The following is a 20,405-nucleotide window of genomic DNA, read 5'->3' on the forward strand; positions in this document are numbered from 1 at the left end:
CAACCTACATTTCATTTAGCTCTACCTGAAAACAAATACACAATTCTAGCTCTATAGGTGTTACCTTGTAAAAGCAAATCATCCTTGAATAAAGATCTCATACAGCTTTCTCCCACAATATACAAAAGGAAATTTGCATTCCCTGCAGAAACACCCAAGGTTGTGGCCTTGTCTCCATTCCCTACAGGATCCTGCAGGGATTTTAGCTGCAAAGTTTAGGATGGCATAGGAAATCAGGTGGGTTTGCAGACTTTTCCTTCTCCACCAAAGTCCAACAGGAAAAAACAACAACAACAAAAAAAAACAAAAACAAAAACAAAACAAAACAAAAAAAAAAAAAACAGCAAGTATCAATATAAGCTAAGGCAGCAGTAATTCTGCAGCTGGACCCTTTCCAGTGGCAAAGCTCTTTGAGATAGCCTTAAGGGGTGGCAGCAAGCTGAGAAATCCGTAGCTACAAACAAATTTGGAGGACTTTATACCCAGAGCTGAGGCAAAGGAGTTCCGTTTACACAGTTCTAGCAGATCCTTTGTAGGACCAAAGATTTGTAGCTCCCAGCAGCCTTTTTTCTGGGTGTCCAGACATTTCCTCCGTTCAGTGTTCTGACATGGAAAGAAGTCTGAAGCAAACACATGAGTTGAAACTGCTGGGATTTCCTATTCCCCAAGCAGATCAGACCTTTACAGGGGGAAAAGGGTATCAGGATATTACCCAGGCAAGAGAACCACTGGCTTCAGTGACAGGTTCCTAGGATAACAGCTAAGTCTGAACTTCATGGTTTCTCCAACAGACTGGAATCTTCCCAGATTCACCCTAACTTCTTATTTTCCATATAGAGCACATTTTATTAATCTACCGTATCACTGCACTAAGAAGGAGTTTCTATAAAAGGGTGATCATTAATAAATGCTTAGCTCTTATATAACTCTTCCCACTGCAAGACTGGCTTTTCAAACATTAATTAATCTTCCTCCACATTCCTGAGTGGGAAATACTACCTTCATTTCACTTCTGAAAAAAGAGAACCACAAAGGGGTTAAGTGACTTGCCCACACAGTGATCTTTCATCATTACCAGGATCAGAATTCATGAGTTCCAGTACCCAGACCAGTGCTCACACCACATCTTTCTCATTCTCGGAGCTGACAAAAGCATAATGGGAACTGGTTCCCCCAGCCAGAAATGTATGCTGGCGGTTATGTTCTAACACTACACAGCTCATACATAGCAAGTGAGAGTGTGCCTTCCATAAACTTTGCTGGGTGGCCTTGCCTTTCTTTCAGTGGCTTTGGCTGTTTTATCTTTAATTTTCCATGCTGGGTAGGCTCATCATCCTTGCTTGTGTTAGATTTCATCTTGAATCTCAACACTGGAAAGTTGACAATCTTTAATTAGGTAGCCAAACTGAATGAAAGCAGTGGGAGTTTGTAGAACATAACCCCCTCCATTTCTGCATTCAAAGGACATATTTTGCTACAACCTGATGCGAATGCCATCTTAGGAACAAGCTGGGTAAGTAAGCAGTAACATGGCAGTGCAGATCAAACAGCACAGATGAGGAAGAGAGGGAGATTTTATTAGGTCACCAGACGCTATCCTGTGATGAACCTACATTCCTTCCAGTTTGAAGACTGAAGTGGAGAAGTTACGCAGCTATGTTATGGGGAAAAACCATAACTTGCAGACAGCTTAATCACAAGCATTGAGCACTTCATAAAAGAGAGCTCTGTTCTAAGCCTGTAACAGCCTGTAACTCTTTGGATAAGCAAATTTTCTCTGTTTACGTTTCTCTATGAGTAAAATTAATATAAAATACTTCCCCTGCTTTCAAAGGAGGTTTGAAATCTATGACTTAAAAGACTTCCTCATCAAATATTTAATAGCTGTGTTGCTGTCATTTTCAAATTGTTACACATTTGGTCCTTGGCAGGCTGTGAGGTATGTTCCAGCCAGCTCTCCACATACATTTTACACAATCTGTCAGCAGTATGACACAGAAGGAAACAATCCATGTTTTCAGTGGCAACCGGAAATTGGGGGAGGATATATTCTTTTTTCTTTTTTTCCCTTGCTGAATCTTGCCCCCTCATTGTTGTTGCTTTTCTCCTTTGCCTCCTGTTCTTTCTCCTCAACGGGGCTGTGTCAAAAACTAAAGCTTAAATTAACTGGTAGTGGGCAGTCATTCCTCAACGTTATCTTCCTGTCCCCCCATTCACCCCAATCCAAAAAACACCCATTCCTTATTTTGCATTGGTTTGGCAATATGACCTCCACTGTTACAATTATGTCCACTCTCTGGTACAGAGAGATCTCAAACATTAACACAGCGTATCTTGACCTCCACAGATGGAAAAGCATTACGCTTGTCCCTCTTTGATCAGTACTGTCATGTTATACACCTCTTTTATCAGAGCAGTTATTTATTAACCTATTTCTTATGTGATTTTCTGTAGGTAGTAAATAGTCTTTGTTTCATTGCCCCCAGAGGGACAGGTTTCAGAATCTATCTTCTGTATTAAGATCACAGGAAGTTTGAACTCCAAAGCAAAACACACACAGGTCAACAATGCACATATATCCAACAATATGTACATCTACATTTCAATAAATAAATTGCTAGCAGGAGCAAAGCAGAAGACAGATACCCTGTAGGATTAGAATCAACTATTACAGTCAATTCTATTCCCTCTTGACCATGTGACCCACTCCACAGCTGTGCTATTCAATATTTAAAAAAAAAAAAAAAAAGTGTTCTTGCCTCTCTTATGTTGGCTTTTCTACCAATAATGTAGTCAATGAATGGCAAGTACAGCAGCTATGGTGGGAGAGTTGTTTGTTGGGTTCATCTGAACAATCATCTTACTCTAGATCTTACTGCTTATTAACTACTTAGAGATTCACTAGAAAGGATAATACCAGGAGATGATTTAAGGCTTATGCTGCTAATAGTTTAAAGGGAAGCTGAAGACATGATGGATATTTATAAGAAGCAAGTAAAAACATAATGCTATAATCAAAGTATTTTTAAATAAGCTTGCCAGTGTGGTATTTAACCAAAGGTCTAAGAAGTAACAGTAACAGTGTTAGATTCATTCATATCTGTGAGAATTACAATAACAGATTAAGTCTCAGAGAACTGGTAAAAATCAGCCTACATCATGACTTATCTTGCAAGCCTTTGGTACTCCAGCAAACCTTACAGAGAACACATGAGTTGTTTGTTACAATGAGTATGGCAGGATCAGGTCCATTTCAAGGAGAGGAGAAAGAAGGCAGGTGAAGTTATTAAGGTAATTGCTTGACCAGTCACTTTGTGAACATATACAGGAATATAGTTCCTAAAGAATAGGCCTCAAAGAGTTATAGTTGGCAAGTTGTGCTAGAACAATATAAATTAACTGTTTTGTATTTTTAAGGAACTTAAAAGAGAGAGATCCTCAATTCCTATTGAAGTTCAGTGGAATCTGTTCATCTTAAATCACTTAAACTATCCAAAGATTTCCAGCCTTTTGTTGGCAGAACCTGTGATACATTTACTGCAGGAAGGGAAAGGAGAAAAAAAAATTAACCTTAAAATAGTGAAATTTCAATACCCTGCTGGATGATGAACTCACAGAAAAATCCAATTGTTTCAAGCTCTAATGATTTGAATGTAGGATGTTCTGATTAATTATTATTAGTTCAAAGTCAAATTCAAAGTGTTTAATAAGGCACCAAGCCTTATACGATCTGGAAGGCACAAGCAGATAGGCATTTATTGGAATATTTACAGAAAACAGTTTAAGAGACTACCTCCAGCTGAAATCAGTGAGAACTGGGAGACTAATCTTTTAAGAACTTCACATGGCACTTTTCTGCATCTTTAAGCACCTGAAAGAGTCCATGTTGAGCCCAACACTTGCCTCTGTTTTTATGAGTAACTTGGAGAGTGGAATAGAGAATAAAAGAATCAAACATGCAGAGCACTGATTCTGGAGAAAGAAAATATTGGAATAGTAATAAAAAATATACCATACAAGTTTCATCAGTTAAAGATTTTTTTTCAAAAAGCAGCATAATTAGTAAATATTAAGATGACATCTTGTATAGATCAATAAAACTTTGTGTAAACAGGGGAAGACAGTATAACGAGGAAACTAAGGATTACAGATATTCAGCCTGTGTAGAAGCAGGTTGAACAAGGAAGGAACAAGAAGCTACAGCAAAGGGTCTATTAAATATGAATTCACATGGTAGACACAGGTGAAAACTCTGTTGCCACTGGAGAGGAGTTTCTTGCATTGAAAAAGGGTTTATTAGGCAACCTAATAGGTCAGCCACCTCTCACAGATATATAACAGAGCAAGTTGCATGAATCCAATTTATATAGGTAAGTATAAATTACAGATAAATGTAATGGCCATTTGTCTTTCTTCTGAATTGTTTCTATCTTCAGAACAGCATCTTCTACTTAGTGCTGGCCACTGTAATTTAAAGAAGAACCTCTGAGGATTTTTCAGAGAAAAGAAACAAGCTTATTAAAGAATCTGAAGAAAACACAGCTGAAAGAAGCCACAGTAACTGTTTTCAGACATAGAAAGAAGACATTGTTATCCGCTAAGAACAGAGCAAGGACTTCTGGTCTTAGACTGCAGCAGAGGAAATTCACTGTAAGTATCTGGAGAAACCTGAAAATAAAGTTTTTGACAAAAGAACCAGCTTCTACAAAAGACTGTAGGATCAGTGTCTCTGGGTACATTTAAGGTTGCATTAGTCACTGATCCTGCAGAGATCATAAGAAGGTTTTGGTCGATTCTCAGTTTTGGACAAGGAATGGATCTAAATACATATCTCAGTCTCAGAGGGACCATGAATAAAGGATAGAATACAAACATAAGTTGTTATGCTAACATTGCATTTTATACAGGAATAAAACTAAAAGGAGATAAGGACATATTGGTTAAAGGAAAAGAGAGAAAGAAGCAACTCCTTTTAGAGATGGGCAAGGGAAATCTCCCATATACAGAAGAACAGAAAACAAAGGTATAAGTAGGTAAGTGTGTAGGGAACTATCAGTGGGAACACGAGAAGAATAAAGGTAGACAAATGAGGATGGACAGAAGTGACGTTAATAACTTCTGGAGATTCAGCATGAACTAATGAGTCTGGCTGAAGGAAGCAGACATCCAGGGTCATGAAGCTCTGCCACTACAACTGACTGCAACTTTTAAATCAGAATATGTTTCTAGATAAAACTTCACATAAGCTCCCTCTGCTCCCCCAGAATGAATAAATAATAGTAATAATAACAATAATAATAGTAATAATGATAATAACAATAATAACAATAATAATAATAAAGTAAATATAAAAATAGCAAAATGATTTTCTAAGACTGCAGACTGGCAAGATAATTGTTCCTCAGCTGATCATTTGACAACCACATGACATCATGACATCACCATACAACATCAATTCTCGTTACATACTTAGCATTCATACATTCATTCACGCTGTTCCTCCTTTACAAACCATGCGCCAAGTTCATCTTGAACAGCACATTCAACTTATCTGGACTGACATCAGAGGCCATGCTAGCCAGGTACTCAGGCTACATTTGGGTCTGCTATGATACAGCAGCTGACCGTCCCGCTGTGGTACCATTTCCTGCCTATACCCACCTTACACCAGGCTTCCTGCTGCTTTTCTTATCGAGGATTTTTTCCTAAGGGAGCTCAAGGCACAACACTGTCCAATAAAACTGGGTAAAAATCTGGATAACTCATTTCCATTTGCTGATTTAATGAAATAAAGCATTTCATGGTTTTATTATCAATTTTATTAATGCTTTGAATGGCCAAATATTTCATTCTGAGCTTCTGATACAGTATATACTCAATAAAACCAACTGCAGTATTTTAGAATATTTAATTCTACAAAAGAGGCAAACAACCAAACAGAGGTTCCGTGTTTTCTTAACAACACCGGATGACAGAAAATTTGAAAGCTTTGAAAACATCCCTGAGTATAGAGATTCCATATTTCCAGTCAGCTTTAATATTGGGATGAACTTTAATATTGGTGCACAGCTGAATGCTTCTTCCACCAAAGGCAGGCCTTTTCAGAAATAACGTTGCTATTTTACAACACAAGGGGCACTGTCAGCTGGTTACAGCTGTTGCATCATCTTACTGACACACAGGCTAGGTATTTCACATATCCTTCTTATTCCTGATGAAGCCTGGTGATATACTCATTTCCTACAAATATGAACGCACAACTGTGAAAAAAGAGCATAGTGGTTCTTCACCACAAGTCATTTTTGTGGTCATACACTTAAATACCAAAATTAATTTGTTTTAGATATGCTTATGCGTTCTTCTTTGTGGTCACATTCCAAATTCAAATATCAGAACACATGCAGAAAAGGCAACCTGGAGGTAAATTAAATAATATACAGAAAAAGTAAAGTGTCCACCTACTAAAGGAGTTATTCATACCAATCACATGATTGTAGGAATTATGTTCTCCAAACCATGGAACAGATTCACTATTTTTGACCTGCACATTTCCATGTAAAACTAAAATATCTGTCCAAAACACCTCTACCTGGAGTACTGCAAACCAGTATCTAACCTACCATGATCAGATTGATATTTATCTATAAAATTATTTAGCAAATCATTTCAAAGAAAAAAAATCATTAAAGAAATCCTTTATTGGTGTACTGATCACCCAAGCAGGAAAAAGGTCTCAGAATGGACAAGCCAATTATTGACTATGATATTTATTGAATATTGACTATGATATGCAATATTTCTACAGAAAGTTAACTTTGGCAGGATATTATTTCAGGAGGATAGCACTGCAACTGGGACAGTTCTTCTGCTCCACAGTCAGGTAAGAGTTCTGCTACCACATAACCCTCTTCTCAGCTATCTACAATGGAAAAGTAGGAGTTACTTTGTAAAGTCTGGATTCCAAAACTCCTTATGACTCACCCTCTGACTATATGTTTCTTAAAAATGAAGGGTATCAGCCAAATGAAATAGGAAAGTTTATACTTCCAAAACCAAAGAGGAAATTTATGCTCCAAAATGTAAGCCAAGGCAAAATTCCATCAGTACAACAATGTACCAGAACATAGACTTCAGCTCAGATTTCTGCCGCCTGCTTTGGTATCTTAGATGTTTTATCTTCTCTGATCAAATCACTACTATGTATGTTGTGAGTTCTCTGTAAGATCCAAAAGCAGAGCAAAATCAAACAATAAAGAGTCATTACGTTCAAAATACGTACATCATTGACAAGTGTCCTTGGATTTAGGATGATGTTCCAAAAAAGTGAATATGGTAATTATGCATATACTAGCAGAGGAAACCTGTGTCTTTCTACAAGCTATACATTGGGCTCCTAGAAAAGTCTTAGAAGACACATTTTAGTTCTTCCAACATGGAATGACAGCTATATAACTACAGTAGAAGTCTCCCAGCTCTTCAAATCCTAAAGAGCTCTTCATCCTTGATTGTATGTTCAGACACTCCCATTCATCTGCAAGGCTCTCTGTATCTACTCATTCCCAGCAGCCCTTATAATATTCACCTTGCTGAAGTAATATACCAAACATGTTCATATTGTACTATGCACGGTCACCTGGTCTCGCTATAAAAGAATATGATTTAACCATATGGAATATAGTTTTCATTCACCACGCATGCACCGTATTTCTTCATGTTTTTAAAAAATAGCAGAAAATACCCAGAGATTGACATAGTAATGGTTGGTCTTTTAAGGTCATAGAATCATAAAGGTTAAGGTTGGAAAGGACCTCCAAGATCATCTGGTCCAACCGTCCTCCCCCTACCACCAGTATTAGCCACTAAATACAGTGTCAGTAACACTGTAAGACAGTTAAACAGTGGAAAAAAGGGAGTTCTAACTTTCCTCAAAACCACCAAACATTTTTGGGTCACAGAAGTGAAAACTTCCTGTTACTCTCCTACTTCTATTATTTTTTGTTAGGTTATTGTCTTGTACTGTAGAAGGCACTCTAATAATACTCTTTACTGCACAAACACACTGCAGTAGGCCTTAAGATAGGAGATCTCAAAAGCATGTAGATAAAGACAAGTGTCCCTCATGGAAATGACATAATGAAGCAAAAAAATGAATATAAAAAGAAGAAGAAAAGCACCAAGTACTAGACCTTAAAAAATACAGTGTGTAACAAATATTGGACTCCTTCTTCATACTAGGACTCTGATATCTTTTTTAAGTTTGGGCAATGCCTTACTTCACCTGCAGTCCCACTGAAAGATGTCAAACAGTATTGTCATACTCAAGGGGAATATGTATCAAAACAGAGCATTCCAGTTGTGTTTGTTTCTCATCTCCTGATGATGCCACAAGAGTTCTTTCTGAGTAAGGGATGAGCATAAGACCTTCAAAATTTAGCCCAGTGAGATTTTAAAAGGACTGAAGGAAAGAGAATCACCAAATATAAGAAGAGATACAACAAGGGTGAAGTACCTTTGTCGGAGATTTTTGAGTTATGCTTTTGTTTGTAACTATCTGAAACAGAGAAAGAAATAGAGGGTGAATCTTACATGGGGGAAAGGATGACAAAAGGCCAATAAGCCAGAAAAAGAGAAGGAGAAAGAGAAAGAAAATATAAGAGATGACTTATTATAGCGCAAAGGGAGGTGGAGTCTTGCTGAGGACTTATTTCCTTCATGCAAAAACACCAAGAGCAGCAGAGCAGCAGGTTGCAAACATGCAAGTCAGAGAGCAGCAGAATACTTTGCTGGAAAAGAAAAGATGAACCCTGAGTGCACCGAGCTGGTAGGACCACGCTGGAAGCAAAGTCATTTGTCTGGGTGCTACTTACTGTCACAGACATAGGGTTTGTCATGATCATCCTGGGAGGCAGCATCATTCCGTCTCCTGCCACCTCCAGATCCCCGAGCCTGCAAGGACAAGAAGAATGTTAACATTATTCCATTGCCCCTCGGCTCTCCTTGTGCCCCTCACCCTCCTATGAAAAATGTGCAACATAAACTAAATAAATCCTCAGCTTCCACATAGGTTTATCAAGGGTAGGCTTGACCCTTCAACTCCTAAGATATGCACTATGCAAATGGATCTCGTAATGCAGCAGAGATCCCCTCCACAGATAACCCAAACTGTTCATCCATAGCAGTATGCTACTGCCAGCACATATTCAGTCAAGTATCATCAAACTTTCATTTCTGAAGATGTTCAAATACCTGTCTTACTGAATATCAATGAAAAAATAGAGGAACAGGTGATAAGGGATAAATATAACCTTTAAACCAGCCAGAAAACAGGTAACAAACAAAGCAGAGGTAAAAGGACTACAATATTTTCAGAGGTGATGGTGGGCAGTTTTGTTCTGTTTTCTAGCTGGAAAGCAATGTTTCAAAAGGGCCTTCTGACTGGGACAAAGATACCATGGTTCACTACAACATGGAGCTTAGGTCAGTTAGTGGAAAAGATTAGGTAGTATGGCTACCTGCAATACTGGAGAACTGGAATTACCCAGAAAGGTCTCTTTGCAGTTTTGTGTTCCTAAAACACAGCAAGTTGGCAGCCCTGGAAATCCTCTGCCCACAGCACACACTGCTCTGTCTTGAGCTTGAGAGGTAAGAGTGGAGTTCAGACACTTGGTTCTGACCCTTCTCAGGCCAGACAGTAACAAGGGGACAGTTCATATCTATCCAACGGCAGTGGTTTTGATGTGGAACTGGAAACTGAGCCTAGGCCTTCAATTCTTTAATGATAGTTAATGTACAGTCTGCAGATGACAATAATTTTATACTTGATCTTCGTATGAGGAAGTGATCTGCAGGTGGATAGCTAGGTAGCCCTTTAGTAATTCTGCCAGCTAATCTATCCCTGGCTAAAAGCAACACAATTATTTCTGCCACACCTCTTATTAAACTGTTGATGTCTCTCGCCCTAGGCAAGGCCACCCGACTCAAATCTTTCAAGCGTTTGCGTGTGAAAATAAGAAGGGAACAGAGCTTTATCAAGTAAAGCTGGAGAAGATGTAGAAATTCTGAGGATATTAGTGCCCCAGATACTAAGCAGTCATATAATCTTTGTCCCTCATCTGTGGATTTTGGACTGAACTAGCAATATTTGAGCTGCATTCCACTGGACATCTAAAGAGAAGGGAAAAGGAACAGTTTTACACCTGCCTACCACAGTCTGTCAAAACAAGGATTTACAAAAACTTCATGTATTATTTCCTCGGGATTGCTCAGGTCTAACTCTTAACACAGTCCTGAAGGAGAGACATGGATTTGCAGCTCTCTGGATGGTGTAAATACTCTTAGGTATGACAAGTACAGCTTTGCCTTCTGCCAAGACCTCTGTGCAGATCAGTACACACATGCAGGGAGATTTGTAAGAGTGAACTGAAAAGTAGTTTCACCCTGGAAAAGGACCCATCAACAATTGTTTGTTGGGAGCTACTTCACTAACCATATCGCATAAAAATCAGCCTATTAGTCTACAGTATTTGTATTTCTGACTGCCAGCTCTGTAAACCCCCTCTGAGCTATGAAATCAGTCCCAGGCTAGTTCCTTTCTTCTATCACCATTACAAAACGTGCTGTAAGCTGAATTTAGGCCTGTGTCAGCTCCTGTACAACCCTCAGCTCATCAGTCTTCACAGAGACAAGTGATCGGCCCTCAATAAATATTTCTGCTGGTACCTGGATTAGAATCCCATTTCCCTATCCTACCAGGCTGCATCGGTTTCTCAGGGCTGTGAAAAAGCTGTAAAGTTTGTGTTTTTTTTTGTCCCTAGTCAGTAGGTTTGTCTGTTTATACACCAAGAACAGGTCTGTTGAGTAAGAAGGTACTATTTTTACATTGACACCTCTCAGAAGAGGATTGCAATTTAAGGTCTGCTGCTCGGAGTTTCACTAGTCTTGCAGCCAGCTGTTTCCCTTCCAATGGTTCTCTACAGAAAAGCAAGGGTACAGCATTCATGTCATGACCACATGTCAGATGTATTTTTTCATGCACTGAACACACAAGGAAATTTTCATTTTTGACTTTCACTGGGAGCTGGGCTCCTAAACGCCTTCAATGCCTTTGAAAACGTCCTATGGGATATTCAGCTGAGGAACACACAGTTGTACAGGTGCAGCTGCATTGCTCATACCACCTAATAAACTCTCTCTCCTAGCTCCTACCACATTTTCCCTGTCCAGCAAAGATACTAAAAACCTTCTGTAAATCCATCTCTTCAGCTTTCAGTGTCCTTTCTGATGCTCCCATGGTTTCAGGTCTAGCTTTGAGGGGGTAGCTAACTCAGCACCTGCACTAAAGGCTCTCAACTGAGTGCCATGTGCTTGCTGTCGGCACTCCAGTCTGTTGCACTCAGTCATCCACGACTGTCTTCATTCTCCTGACAGGATGCAGCAAAGACTAAGAGACTTGACATGTGAGGCCTGGAAGCTATGGCACAGCAGCCTTGAAGCAGTCCTGAAGCAGCCAGAGAGAGTAGCCAGAGGGACAAATGGAGAAGATGAGGATTAAAAATAAAATCATGCTGTAGGAAAAGGAAGAGGCATGTGCAAACTGGAATGTCCAGAGCAATAGTTCTGCTGCATTCATCCTACATCAATGCCTCCAGCCCTTACTCCTTCTCTGAATCCCCAAAGGCCATACTCTGCAGTATCTAGTTTCCTATGGACATCCTTTCCCTGCTTCTGTCCTCTAAAAACTCCCTGACAACCTCCTTCCCAGAAATGGAGTGCTGCTTAGGTTTCATATCCCCTAATTTGAAATCCTCAGTCCCGATTCCCTACACTGAGTCAGGCTAACATTATAAAAGGGTTGCTTGAAAAGCTGCAAAACACTCATAACCAGACACAATTCAGGCTTCAGCTCAGGCTTACCAGTTTTCAACAGCTAGGGTATCTGGCCCTAATTTTGAAATCCTAATTTATACCACATTTTACTTTGGTTATTGATGCTATTAAATAAAAATGAAAATTGCTCAAAGTATTTGGCACTCTTCAAACTTCTTTTTTTTTTTTTTTTTTTTTTTTTGTACTGAATGAAGCCAGGGCACTAGCAGAGTGGGAGTTAGTTAGCAACAAAAAAAACTGTTCCTGTTCTTAATAGGGGGCCTAGGGGGCCAGTTCTAGGGCAGAAAATAAGTAATAAATTTACACTTTAAAATGAAATGGACATCTACTACCCTCCAACTCCTCTCCCTACAGTAGCAGAGAAAAAATACTACAGTTATCCTGAAACACTTTCCTGAGCAGGGGAGAACAACATTGCACATAACAGTAACTTCAGAACTTTGTGTAGGCCGGTGATATCTGCATACTGCTAGCTCCCTTCTCCCAGGTAGTATATTTCTTCTAGCTCTCCTTCACTTACCCTAACCAGCATGCGCAACTTATGTGAGGGCAGCTTATAAGAAAAGAGTTGTTAGCCTGGAATATTAGTTGATAGATACAGTCAAGCTTGTGTGCACATATCGACTCTAACTCCTGGTTTTGGTTACTGGTTCATACAAATTTTCTGAAACTTACATTTTTCTGGAAAATTTTTTTCCAGGTGGGGGTCTTTGGCTAAGAAAGAAAGAAAGAAAGAAACTGGTTCAGGTGATTTTGAGAATAAGGAAGGTGAAATATATACTTATCCAGTTATTAAAGTGCTTTGATCTTATATTAAAGGACTTAAGCTCCAAAATAAAGAGGAGCAGAAAACTGAAACAACACAACAACAGAAGAAACCAAAAGAGAGGGTTTGATGCATAAGTACATTGTAGGTATTCAATGTGGTTTCATGTCCCTCTCTTTTCAAAAGCTATTATATCCTGCTCATTTGGCCTAAAACATGGCCCTTCTTGCTTGACTCCTATAAACACATCAAAAGGTACTTCTAGAGCTCCTGTGCCCCTGCAGCATCCACTGGAACCAAGGAGAGATGAAAATGCTTGAAACTTCTGAGAATTGTGTTCCCTTTTATTTAGATGCCTAGCTTAAGGGGCCACAATTGAAAATATTGATTCCAAGTATTAAAATGCTGACTTCATTACTTAACTGGCACCCTACTGAAATTGTGAAAAGACATCTTAGGTAAGAGAAGGGACACAGACTCCCCTAAAGATAAAATATTGCCCATTTTAAGCAAATGGATTATTTGCCAATGGGTTCAAGAAGGCCAAAATGTCAGCCACAAAGTGCTACCTTAGAGAAAGCTGCAAAACATAATAACACAGTTTAAGTTACTCTTACTAACATTTTTTTTTTTGGCTGTTGTGACTGAATGTATTGCTTTTTTATAATTAGTAAATGCTGTTTTAAAGTAAGAGCATTGTAATAGCAGGATGTCACCATAATTGTTACAGTTCATATTAAAATTATAAATACAGCACTATAATAAACGCATCCCAAGTTTTTACTCTCAAAGAAGTCTCTTTACTTGATAATTTGCAAAAATAAAGTAAAATATATTTTAAAATCTTTGATGGTATGACTGAAAACTATCTACAAGGTTATCATTCTCATATATCCATGGACATACACTTTGCATATAAAAATACATGTGAAAAATACACACTAGAAAGCAGAGGTTTCCTTCCTTCCTTTCTATTCCAGTACATTCTCAACATACCCGTCCTCTAGGCCTGTTCTTTCGTTTTGGAATATCTTCTTCCAAATCCTCTTCCTCATTTACTTCATCTGCATTTTCATCATTTTCTAAAACCCTCTGTGGTTGAACAATAAACAGGAATGGTTAGAAGAAAAGAAGATGACACATACAAACAACTGCTGCTTTTTACCACAGAGACTGCACGTTATTAAATTACAGTTGATTAATGATATAATGCCAAATCAGATCCCAGAACCCCTATTTCTTTCTGCTAAAGCAAAATTTGCTTTCCCTTCTACCCTCAGCTCTCCAAGGAGTTCTTATTAAAAAATACCACTGATAACAGTCAACCAAGGAAAAAAGGTTCCTAGGAAGTAATAGTGGCATTGCTGAGCACTGATGCCCCAAGACAGCATCCTCATGTAGTATCCTCATGCAGACCCTTCCTGGGGAATGGTTTGCATGACTTTTTGATTTTTGTTTCTTGCGACTTAAATTGTTTTGTTTTCCTCTAATGTTGAGCATGCACTTTAAGAAGGTGGAAGTCAGTACTTGTTTTCTCCTTGGCAGCTTAGAATTGTATCTGTTTTGCAAAAATAGAGAAAATTCCTTTGTATATTCCAGCATCTTTAGTGAAACTAGAAAGTAACATCTTTCAGGGCTTACACCATAGGCACAACTCTGTAATCTGGAAGCAAGGATCTTGCTGCATAAGAAGGCTGAGGAAGTATAGGTCTCATTGAAGTTAATAGGAACAATAGCTTCTTCAGTTAATTATTTAATAGGAATAATAATGAAAATAATAACAATAATTCATCATCTCACATAACTGTGTCAGGGAATTTCAACCCTTTTCTCTTGGTCTTCTGAAATGTAACATCTAGAGAACAAAACCCAGGCCAGACACCCTGAAAACATGCACAAATCGGACATAGCACAGACAAAGGCAAGACAGACCATCACAACACTAATGTGGAAAGACGTCTTGCTGAAATCCTCTCAACCTTTGGTATCCCTGCAGCAAACAAAGAAAAGGGCCCCAGCCACTCCTGCCATTCATGATATGAATGCCATTTCATAAGGGGCTACTCTGGAACCACTGACTTATCTTTGCCACGACACCATCCAGATAAACCACAACCACATTTAGCCAGGATGCAGATTCAAAAGTGTGACTTTAAACTGATGGGGAGGTGTTGTTTGTTTGTTTGTTTGTTTTTAATCTTTTACTGTGTTTGTCATTTCCCAATAATTTCTGTTTAACAGCTGTTGGAGAGCCAGCAGAGGGAGAACAGGAGCAAATCATAGGGGTTTTGTCTCCTTCCTACATTCCTCAAGCACTGAATTCTGCATTTGTGGAAACAAGAGAGACTTTACTTAAAGAAAAAGCCTGCACTTGGAAGACCAGCCAAAAAAGTTTATTCTTATTTCATCGGCCATGTTTTTAAGACTCATATTGGACAGTGTCCTTTTTAAAAAGAATAAGTAGCTCTTTGAACCTGGTAGAAAATCTTCAATTGATAAAAAACAAAAGGAGCAAAAGCCAGTTGAAGAATTCTTCATTTGAAGAATGAAGAATTCTTCATCTGGCTTTTGCTCCTTTTATTTTTAAATCTCAGGAGGCTATTAATGAGATTAGACCATCATGAAATCTAATTTCACATAATACTGGACTTCTAAATACTAGAGCGTGGAAGAGTTAAGCAAGTTCCTGTTCTACATACAAAAAATATTTTTTCAAAATTCAGGCTTTTATATACATCGATCAACTAGGTCTTAGAAAACTGGAGCACTCTGGAAATGTTGTACATGAGGAGACAAGTGCTATGTAAGAGAATATGCAAGCTTACTGATATGAATTTAAATTTTCATGGTGCTTCATGTCCTAAATCTTCTCAAAAAAAAAAATAAAAAAGAGAGAAGACCGCCACCATATTGCATGTGGAATAGGAAGGAGCTAGTTTATACTAATAATGCTACACATGAGCAGTTAAGAAAAATATTACGAATCACTTTCTTCATTTTAAATTCCAGCATTAATTTGAGACATGGAGAATAAGTAACCATGTGTGAATTTGATGACACTACCAGTATAATGGCTTTAATTCTCAGTAGAAAGGGCATAGCCTTTCTGATGCATGGTCAAAAGGCTATTCTAAGTCTTCTCCAGCGAATGATGGAGACACACATTCAATACTAATTTATGGCAGGGCAAAATCCTCAACTCTGTTAAATACCAGCTGTACAGCAGACCCCAGTGACTGCATCTGTTTAGCAGGGGCAACCCTTACCCTTTTAGCAAAGTAACTGTTATTTTCCTATTCTATCTTTCTAAAAGAGTTTCCCAGCCCAATGTACTTCAGCACAGCTAAGCACCAAGTCTTCTACTAACAGATCCTGTGAGTTTAAGGGTGGTATGTGACTGGGACTGAGGTAGGAATTACAACTGTGTCTATCCCACCTGTTTATCTTACCACCACTGAACCTGGGTCCTTTCAAGTTATGGCACAGAAGAGCATGCAAAGTAACAAAAGCGGAATCTGTATTCTCTACTTGTGATATGGATGAAGGACCCTGATCAGGATTTTGATCTGTTACAGTCTAGCTGTCAAGCGATGAAGTACACACTGAAAGCTGGCCACTAGTGAAGGCTCCAGTAATCATTGCACAGACTGAATCCAGCTAAGCTGTGCTTGCATAAGAAACAACAGCAAGACATGCCTTTTGTGTCTGCTCTGATGAAACTGGTATACAGATGACAGGTCACAGCTTGGGCAGTTTAGTTAAAAACTCATGGTATGTTGTGGTATCCCCTCTGCTCTTTAATACCCAGACTTGTGCTAGTTCTACCATCTCTGAAGTCTCTTTCCTTGGACTGATGTTGGGGATAATTTGGGAGCTCACTTCACAAAGTAACATCCAAAGGTACCTGTTGATCTCATAATGGTGCTGCACTGTGACTTCTTGTGACTTTGAAAGTAGGTATGAACAGGGCTTTAGGGCTCTCACCTTTTTAGAGCCAGATACACCACTGAGAAAGGAAACACATATGGTACCTTGTACAGAACTCTTCCCCACTCAGTGAATGTGGGACACTTCCTCTCTGATGGTGCTCTTTTACCTGTGTTGCTGGGAACAGGAGACCTAATTTGCTGCCCTTACATATGTGAAATTTCAGTGGAGCAGGACTGATCTCCAAGTAACATAGATTTGAAGCCCCACACTCTTCTGTTTCATTTGGCATGGGGTTGGCCACTCAAAATTTTACTAGCTTCGGGTATTGATGCCACATCTTAAACTAAACGGTCTTAAACTAAAGATGCTCTTACACTAGATGGTCTTAAACTGCAAGAGGATAGATAGACTAGACACTAAGAGAAAATGGAATTAGATGATCTTTAAGGTCCCTTCCAACCCTAGCCATTCTATGATTTTGTGATTCTGTGATCTTGTATCTCAGCCAAAATAACCAAGTTTGATGCATTGCCAATGGTTCTCCCTAAAAATCACTATCAGAGAATCAAATAGCACAATGGTGTTTTACCATCACCAAAGACTTGCTGCTGCTCCCATGGAAGAGGCCTGTTTTCCCAGCAATTTAAGATGTCTGTATAAAGCAAGATGCCCTTATATAAGAAACCTTTATATTAGCTGAATTCATTCTGTGACAGATCCACAAATGTGTTTCAACTTTTAATATTTTTAAAGGATGAAGTGGAATCTTGGCAAACATAACTTTCAAACCATAATGCATGTAAAGAGGCAATAGTTCTCATACCTGCACCGCTAATGATAGCTGAGATCATTAACATTAGCATATTTTTAATTATTTATTTTGCTTGCATACTTCCTGAAGACTTGTCAGTATAAGCAAAAACAGACAAAGCAAAAACATATTTTTGTTTATAGTCAGCGGTTGTGAATACAACTTCAGACCCATGTCCAAACTCATTCTCAATCTGTGGCCACAAAACTTGGTTTATGGTTATGGCCCATTTTTGTTTGGCCATTCCATGTGTTACTGTCTGATACTGCTGAAAATCCCAACACACGAGCCATGCAAAACGCAGCGAAGTGACCGAGATTCTTATGACAGGAGAACTGTGCAAGATCCCAAGTTCATTTTGAGCATCACAGTATAGCACAATGGTTTGATAACATTTTGACAGTAGAATGACACAACTATCAAGAGATGAACTATTCTGTCACTCGACAAAAACTGCTAGGCTTAGAGACAAATTGTAAAATTCAGCACTGCTGTCAAGGCACAAGGATCTCCTTTACCTGGATTTCTTGTATAGTGTCTTCCTCTTTAGTGTCCGTTTTTTTCTCTATTCCCTCTCCACGTAGCAAGGCTTCCAGAGTTGTACTTTCTGATGTGAACCCATCTTTTTTCAGAGGCAGATCAACTTCTGAAAAACAAAACACACTGACTGCATGTATCTCCCCCAGGCAGCTAACAAGCAGAAGGACAGAGCTGGCAAGCAGAAGACTGACAGTCCTTCAAGCTTGTTTCTATCTTGAAGGAGATTTCTTCAAGTTCTTCTTTTAATCTCTATGGATCCCCTTGTAGGATTCATTTCTATTTTGCTGAAAATTTGCTATCTTTTCAATCACTGTTTGCTTACAGGAAAAGAAGGCTGGACAGATTGTATCAAGAGGAAATAAAAGGGGGGAAATATTTCTCCTTATGTAAACTCCGTATGCTTCAAATAAAAAACAAAACCAAGGCTTTCCTAGACACTGAAATAACAAATATGAAGATCTGATCTTTTGAAGTTGCAAAGTAGTTTAGTGCAATTTAGCATCTGGTACAGTTTGTATAGAACAGCTATAAGCAGCACTTCCCTACAGCAGGGCATGTTCCACATGTGGCGAAGTGGAAACCTAGTATGTGAGGCCAATGCTGAGAACTAAAATTTAAAAAACTAACAAGCAAACAAAATAAATAAAAAAGGATGTGCCTTGAATTTTCATTGAATATTGACTCCCATTTTTGACTAGATAAAATATCCGGTTTGATTTAAATGGGACTACACAAATGAAGAACCATCAGCTAACACAGTGCAGAATCTAGCCCATATAACAGGATGAACCTCAGCAACTGCAGTAAGAACCAAAGTGTGGCTCAGGGGGAGGCTTGGGGCATGGGACTTTAACTGGCAAAGAGGGTTTATGAGGAAGCCTGATGCAACTTGCCATGCAACTGAAGGAAGAGAGTATACCTCCCCTTTGGGATTCTGTCACTGGATTATGAGACGGTGCAGTAGGCATGCAAATACAACATGTTGATTTTAGCAAGATGTTAAAATACACCCAGGAAAGAATTACATTTTCCTTGTAGATCTTGGCTTCTATCCTACTTGTGTAGGTGTTCATTCAGAGCAATTCTATGGTAGGGAGACATCCTGAATGCCTCTTTACTGACAATGCGAAGATGTGGATTTCTCATGTACTCCCTCCCTTCTAAAATGAATTCCTTCCTCTTGGCCAATAGATTTATAAAGTAATAATGCACAGGATCAATGCTTACAATTCAGCATCTGGTGTGCTGATTTCACAGCTCTGTCCACTTTTCATCTTTTAGAACTGTCTTGTGTTCCCCAGTCTGCTTGAAGCTCCCTGCTTTTCTATCACCTTGAGTTGTAAACTCTGCAGGGCAGAAATTCTTGTGTTTATAAAGCCTCAAATCACTCTTGCAATCCAAATAATGAATGAACACTTCCACATGGGACACTAAAATGTAATCTGTTTCCTGGGGGCAATTGTGTCCCAGGAATATGTTTGTTCTATAGGTGAAAACCTCTAAGCCAGCAAATGATTCAGGGTCCCCGATCAGTGCTTCCGCAACATGCTTGCTCAAGTCTTCTAAGTGAGAGAACACTGCTCAGCCAATAACCACATAAAAACCAGCAAAAATTCCAGCAAAATTCCAGCAAAAGCTATTCTATTCATGGAGGGAGAGACTGAGTAAACCCAAACCACTGGGATTTTCAAAGGAAACTCCCAGGACAGCCAACACAATGGGAAGGGGTCAACAGTGAACTGACCCCTTCTCATTGCAAGGTCTGTTCAATCAGGCCTCAGTTTTTAGCATCAAGCTCTGCACACCTTCCCCCATTATGCCACCTTCCCCACCTTCTCCTTTTTTTTGAGCTATAAAAAAAATGACAGAGAAGTCAACAGAGAATCATACAGATTGAAATTCCCTGTATGAGCACCTAGTACCTCCCTCTGGATGCTAAATCCTGACATTTCAATAGAAAGAAAGGGTTTTAGACTCGATTTATGTGCAAGTCACAACACTTGAATCTAAAGTCACTAAGGAACCTCCAACATCATCTCTAGCTGTGTGTTTGGCTTTGTTTCAAAGTCCTGTGCTTAGGTGCAAAAGGGCATTTGTTTTGTATTGTGAACCTTGCAGGACTGTAAAATCCAACAGGTCATCACACAATCAGCAAGAGAAGAAGCTTCAAGCAAGCTCAAGGGCATCAGTAACAAACATTGCTTCACTGTGACAAGCTATGCCTGCCTCTGATATACTCAGCAAACAAATGCATTTGTAAAGGGAATGAGCAAGGAAGGGAGGGGATAAGTAAAATATATATGAAAGGAAAATTAGCTCCTGTTTGTTCCAGAGATACTGAACATTAAGTCAAGGGAAAAGGTAGGCTTAAAGATAGCTGCCCTTTTTTGACCTTAAAAAAGCACGGTTCTTCTGTGTGGTGCTGCCACCTCCCACCAGCAACGCTCCAGGAGGCCTTTCATGCAAAACTCT

The 20,405-nt window shown here is 39.0% G+C and overlaps 1 protein-coding gene across 10 annotated transcripts in view; it reads right to left on the reverse strand.

Moving 5' to 3' along the window:
* The window catches only part of DPF3 (double PHD fingers 3), a 175,325-nt gene that overhangs the window by 60,753 nt on the left and 94,167 nt on the right, over positions 1 to 20,405 (reverse strand). For 5 of the 10 annotated variants that reach the window (XR_004751229.1, XR_004751226.1, XM_035327378.1 and 2 more), the window contains exons 4-8: positions 17,912 to 18,039; positions 13,649 to 13,744; positions 12,562 to 12,600; positions 8,868 to 8,946; positions 8,510 to 8,551 (exon numbers count right to left, since the gene is read on the reverse strand). Coding sequence is in view for 6 of the 10 variants with exons in the window: in XM_035327378.1 (XP_035183269.1) it covers positions 8,510 to 8,551; positions 8,868 to 8,946; positions 12,562 to 12,600; positions 13,649 to 13,744; positions 17,912 to 18,039 (384 nt within the window). In the remaining 4 variants the exon portion in view is untranslated. The remainder of the gene's footprint in view (positions 1 to 8,509; positions 8,552 to 8,867; positions 8,947 to 12,561; positions 12,601 to 13,648; positions 13,745 to 17,911; positions 18,040 to 20,405) is intronic. The other 5 variants (XR_004751227.1, XM_035327380.1, XR_004751228.1 and 2 more) reach the window with 3 other exon arrangements.

The sequence above is a fragment of the Oxyura jamaicensis genome, chromosome 5 (genome assembly GCF_011077185.1).
Source record: "Oxyura jamaicensis isolate SHBP4307 breed ruddy duck chromosome 5, BPBGC_Ojam_1.0, whole genome shotgun sequence".
In the NCBI taxonomy this organism is placed as follows: Eukaryota; Metazoa; Chordata; class Aves; order Anseriformes; family Anatidae; genus Oxyura; species Oxyura jamaicensis.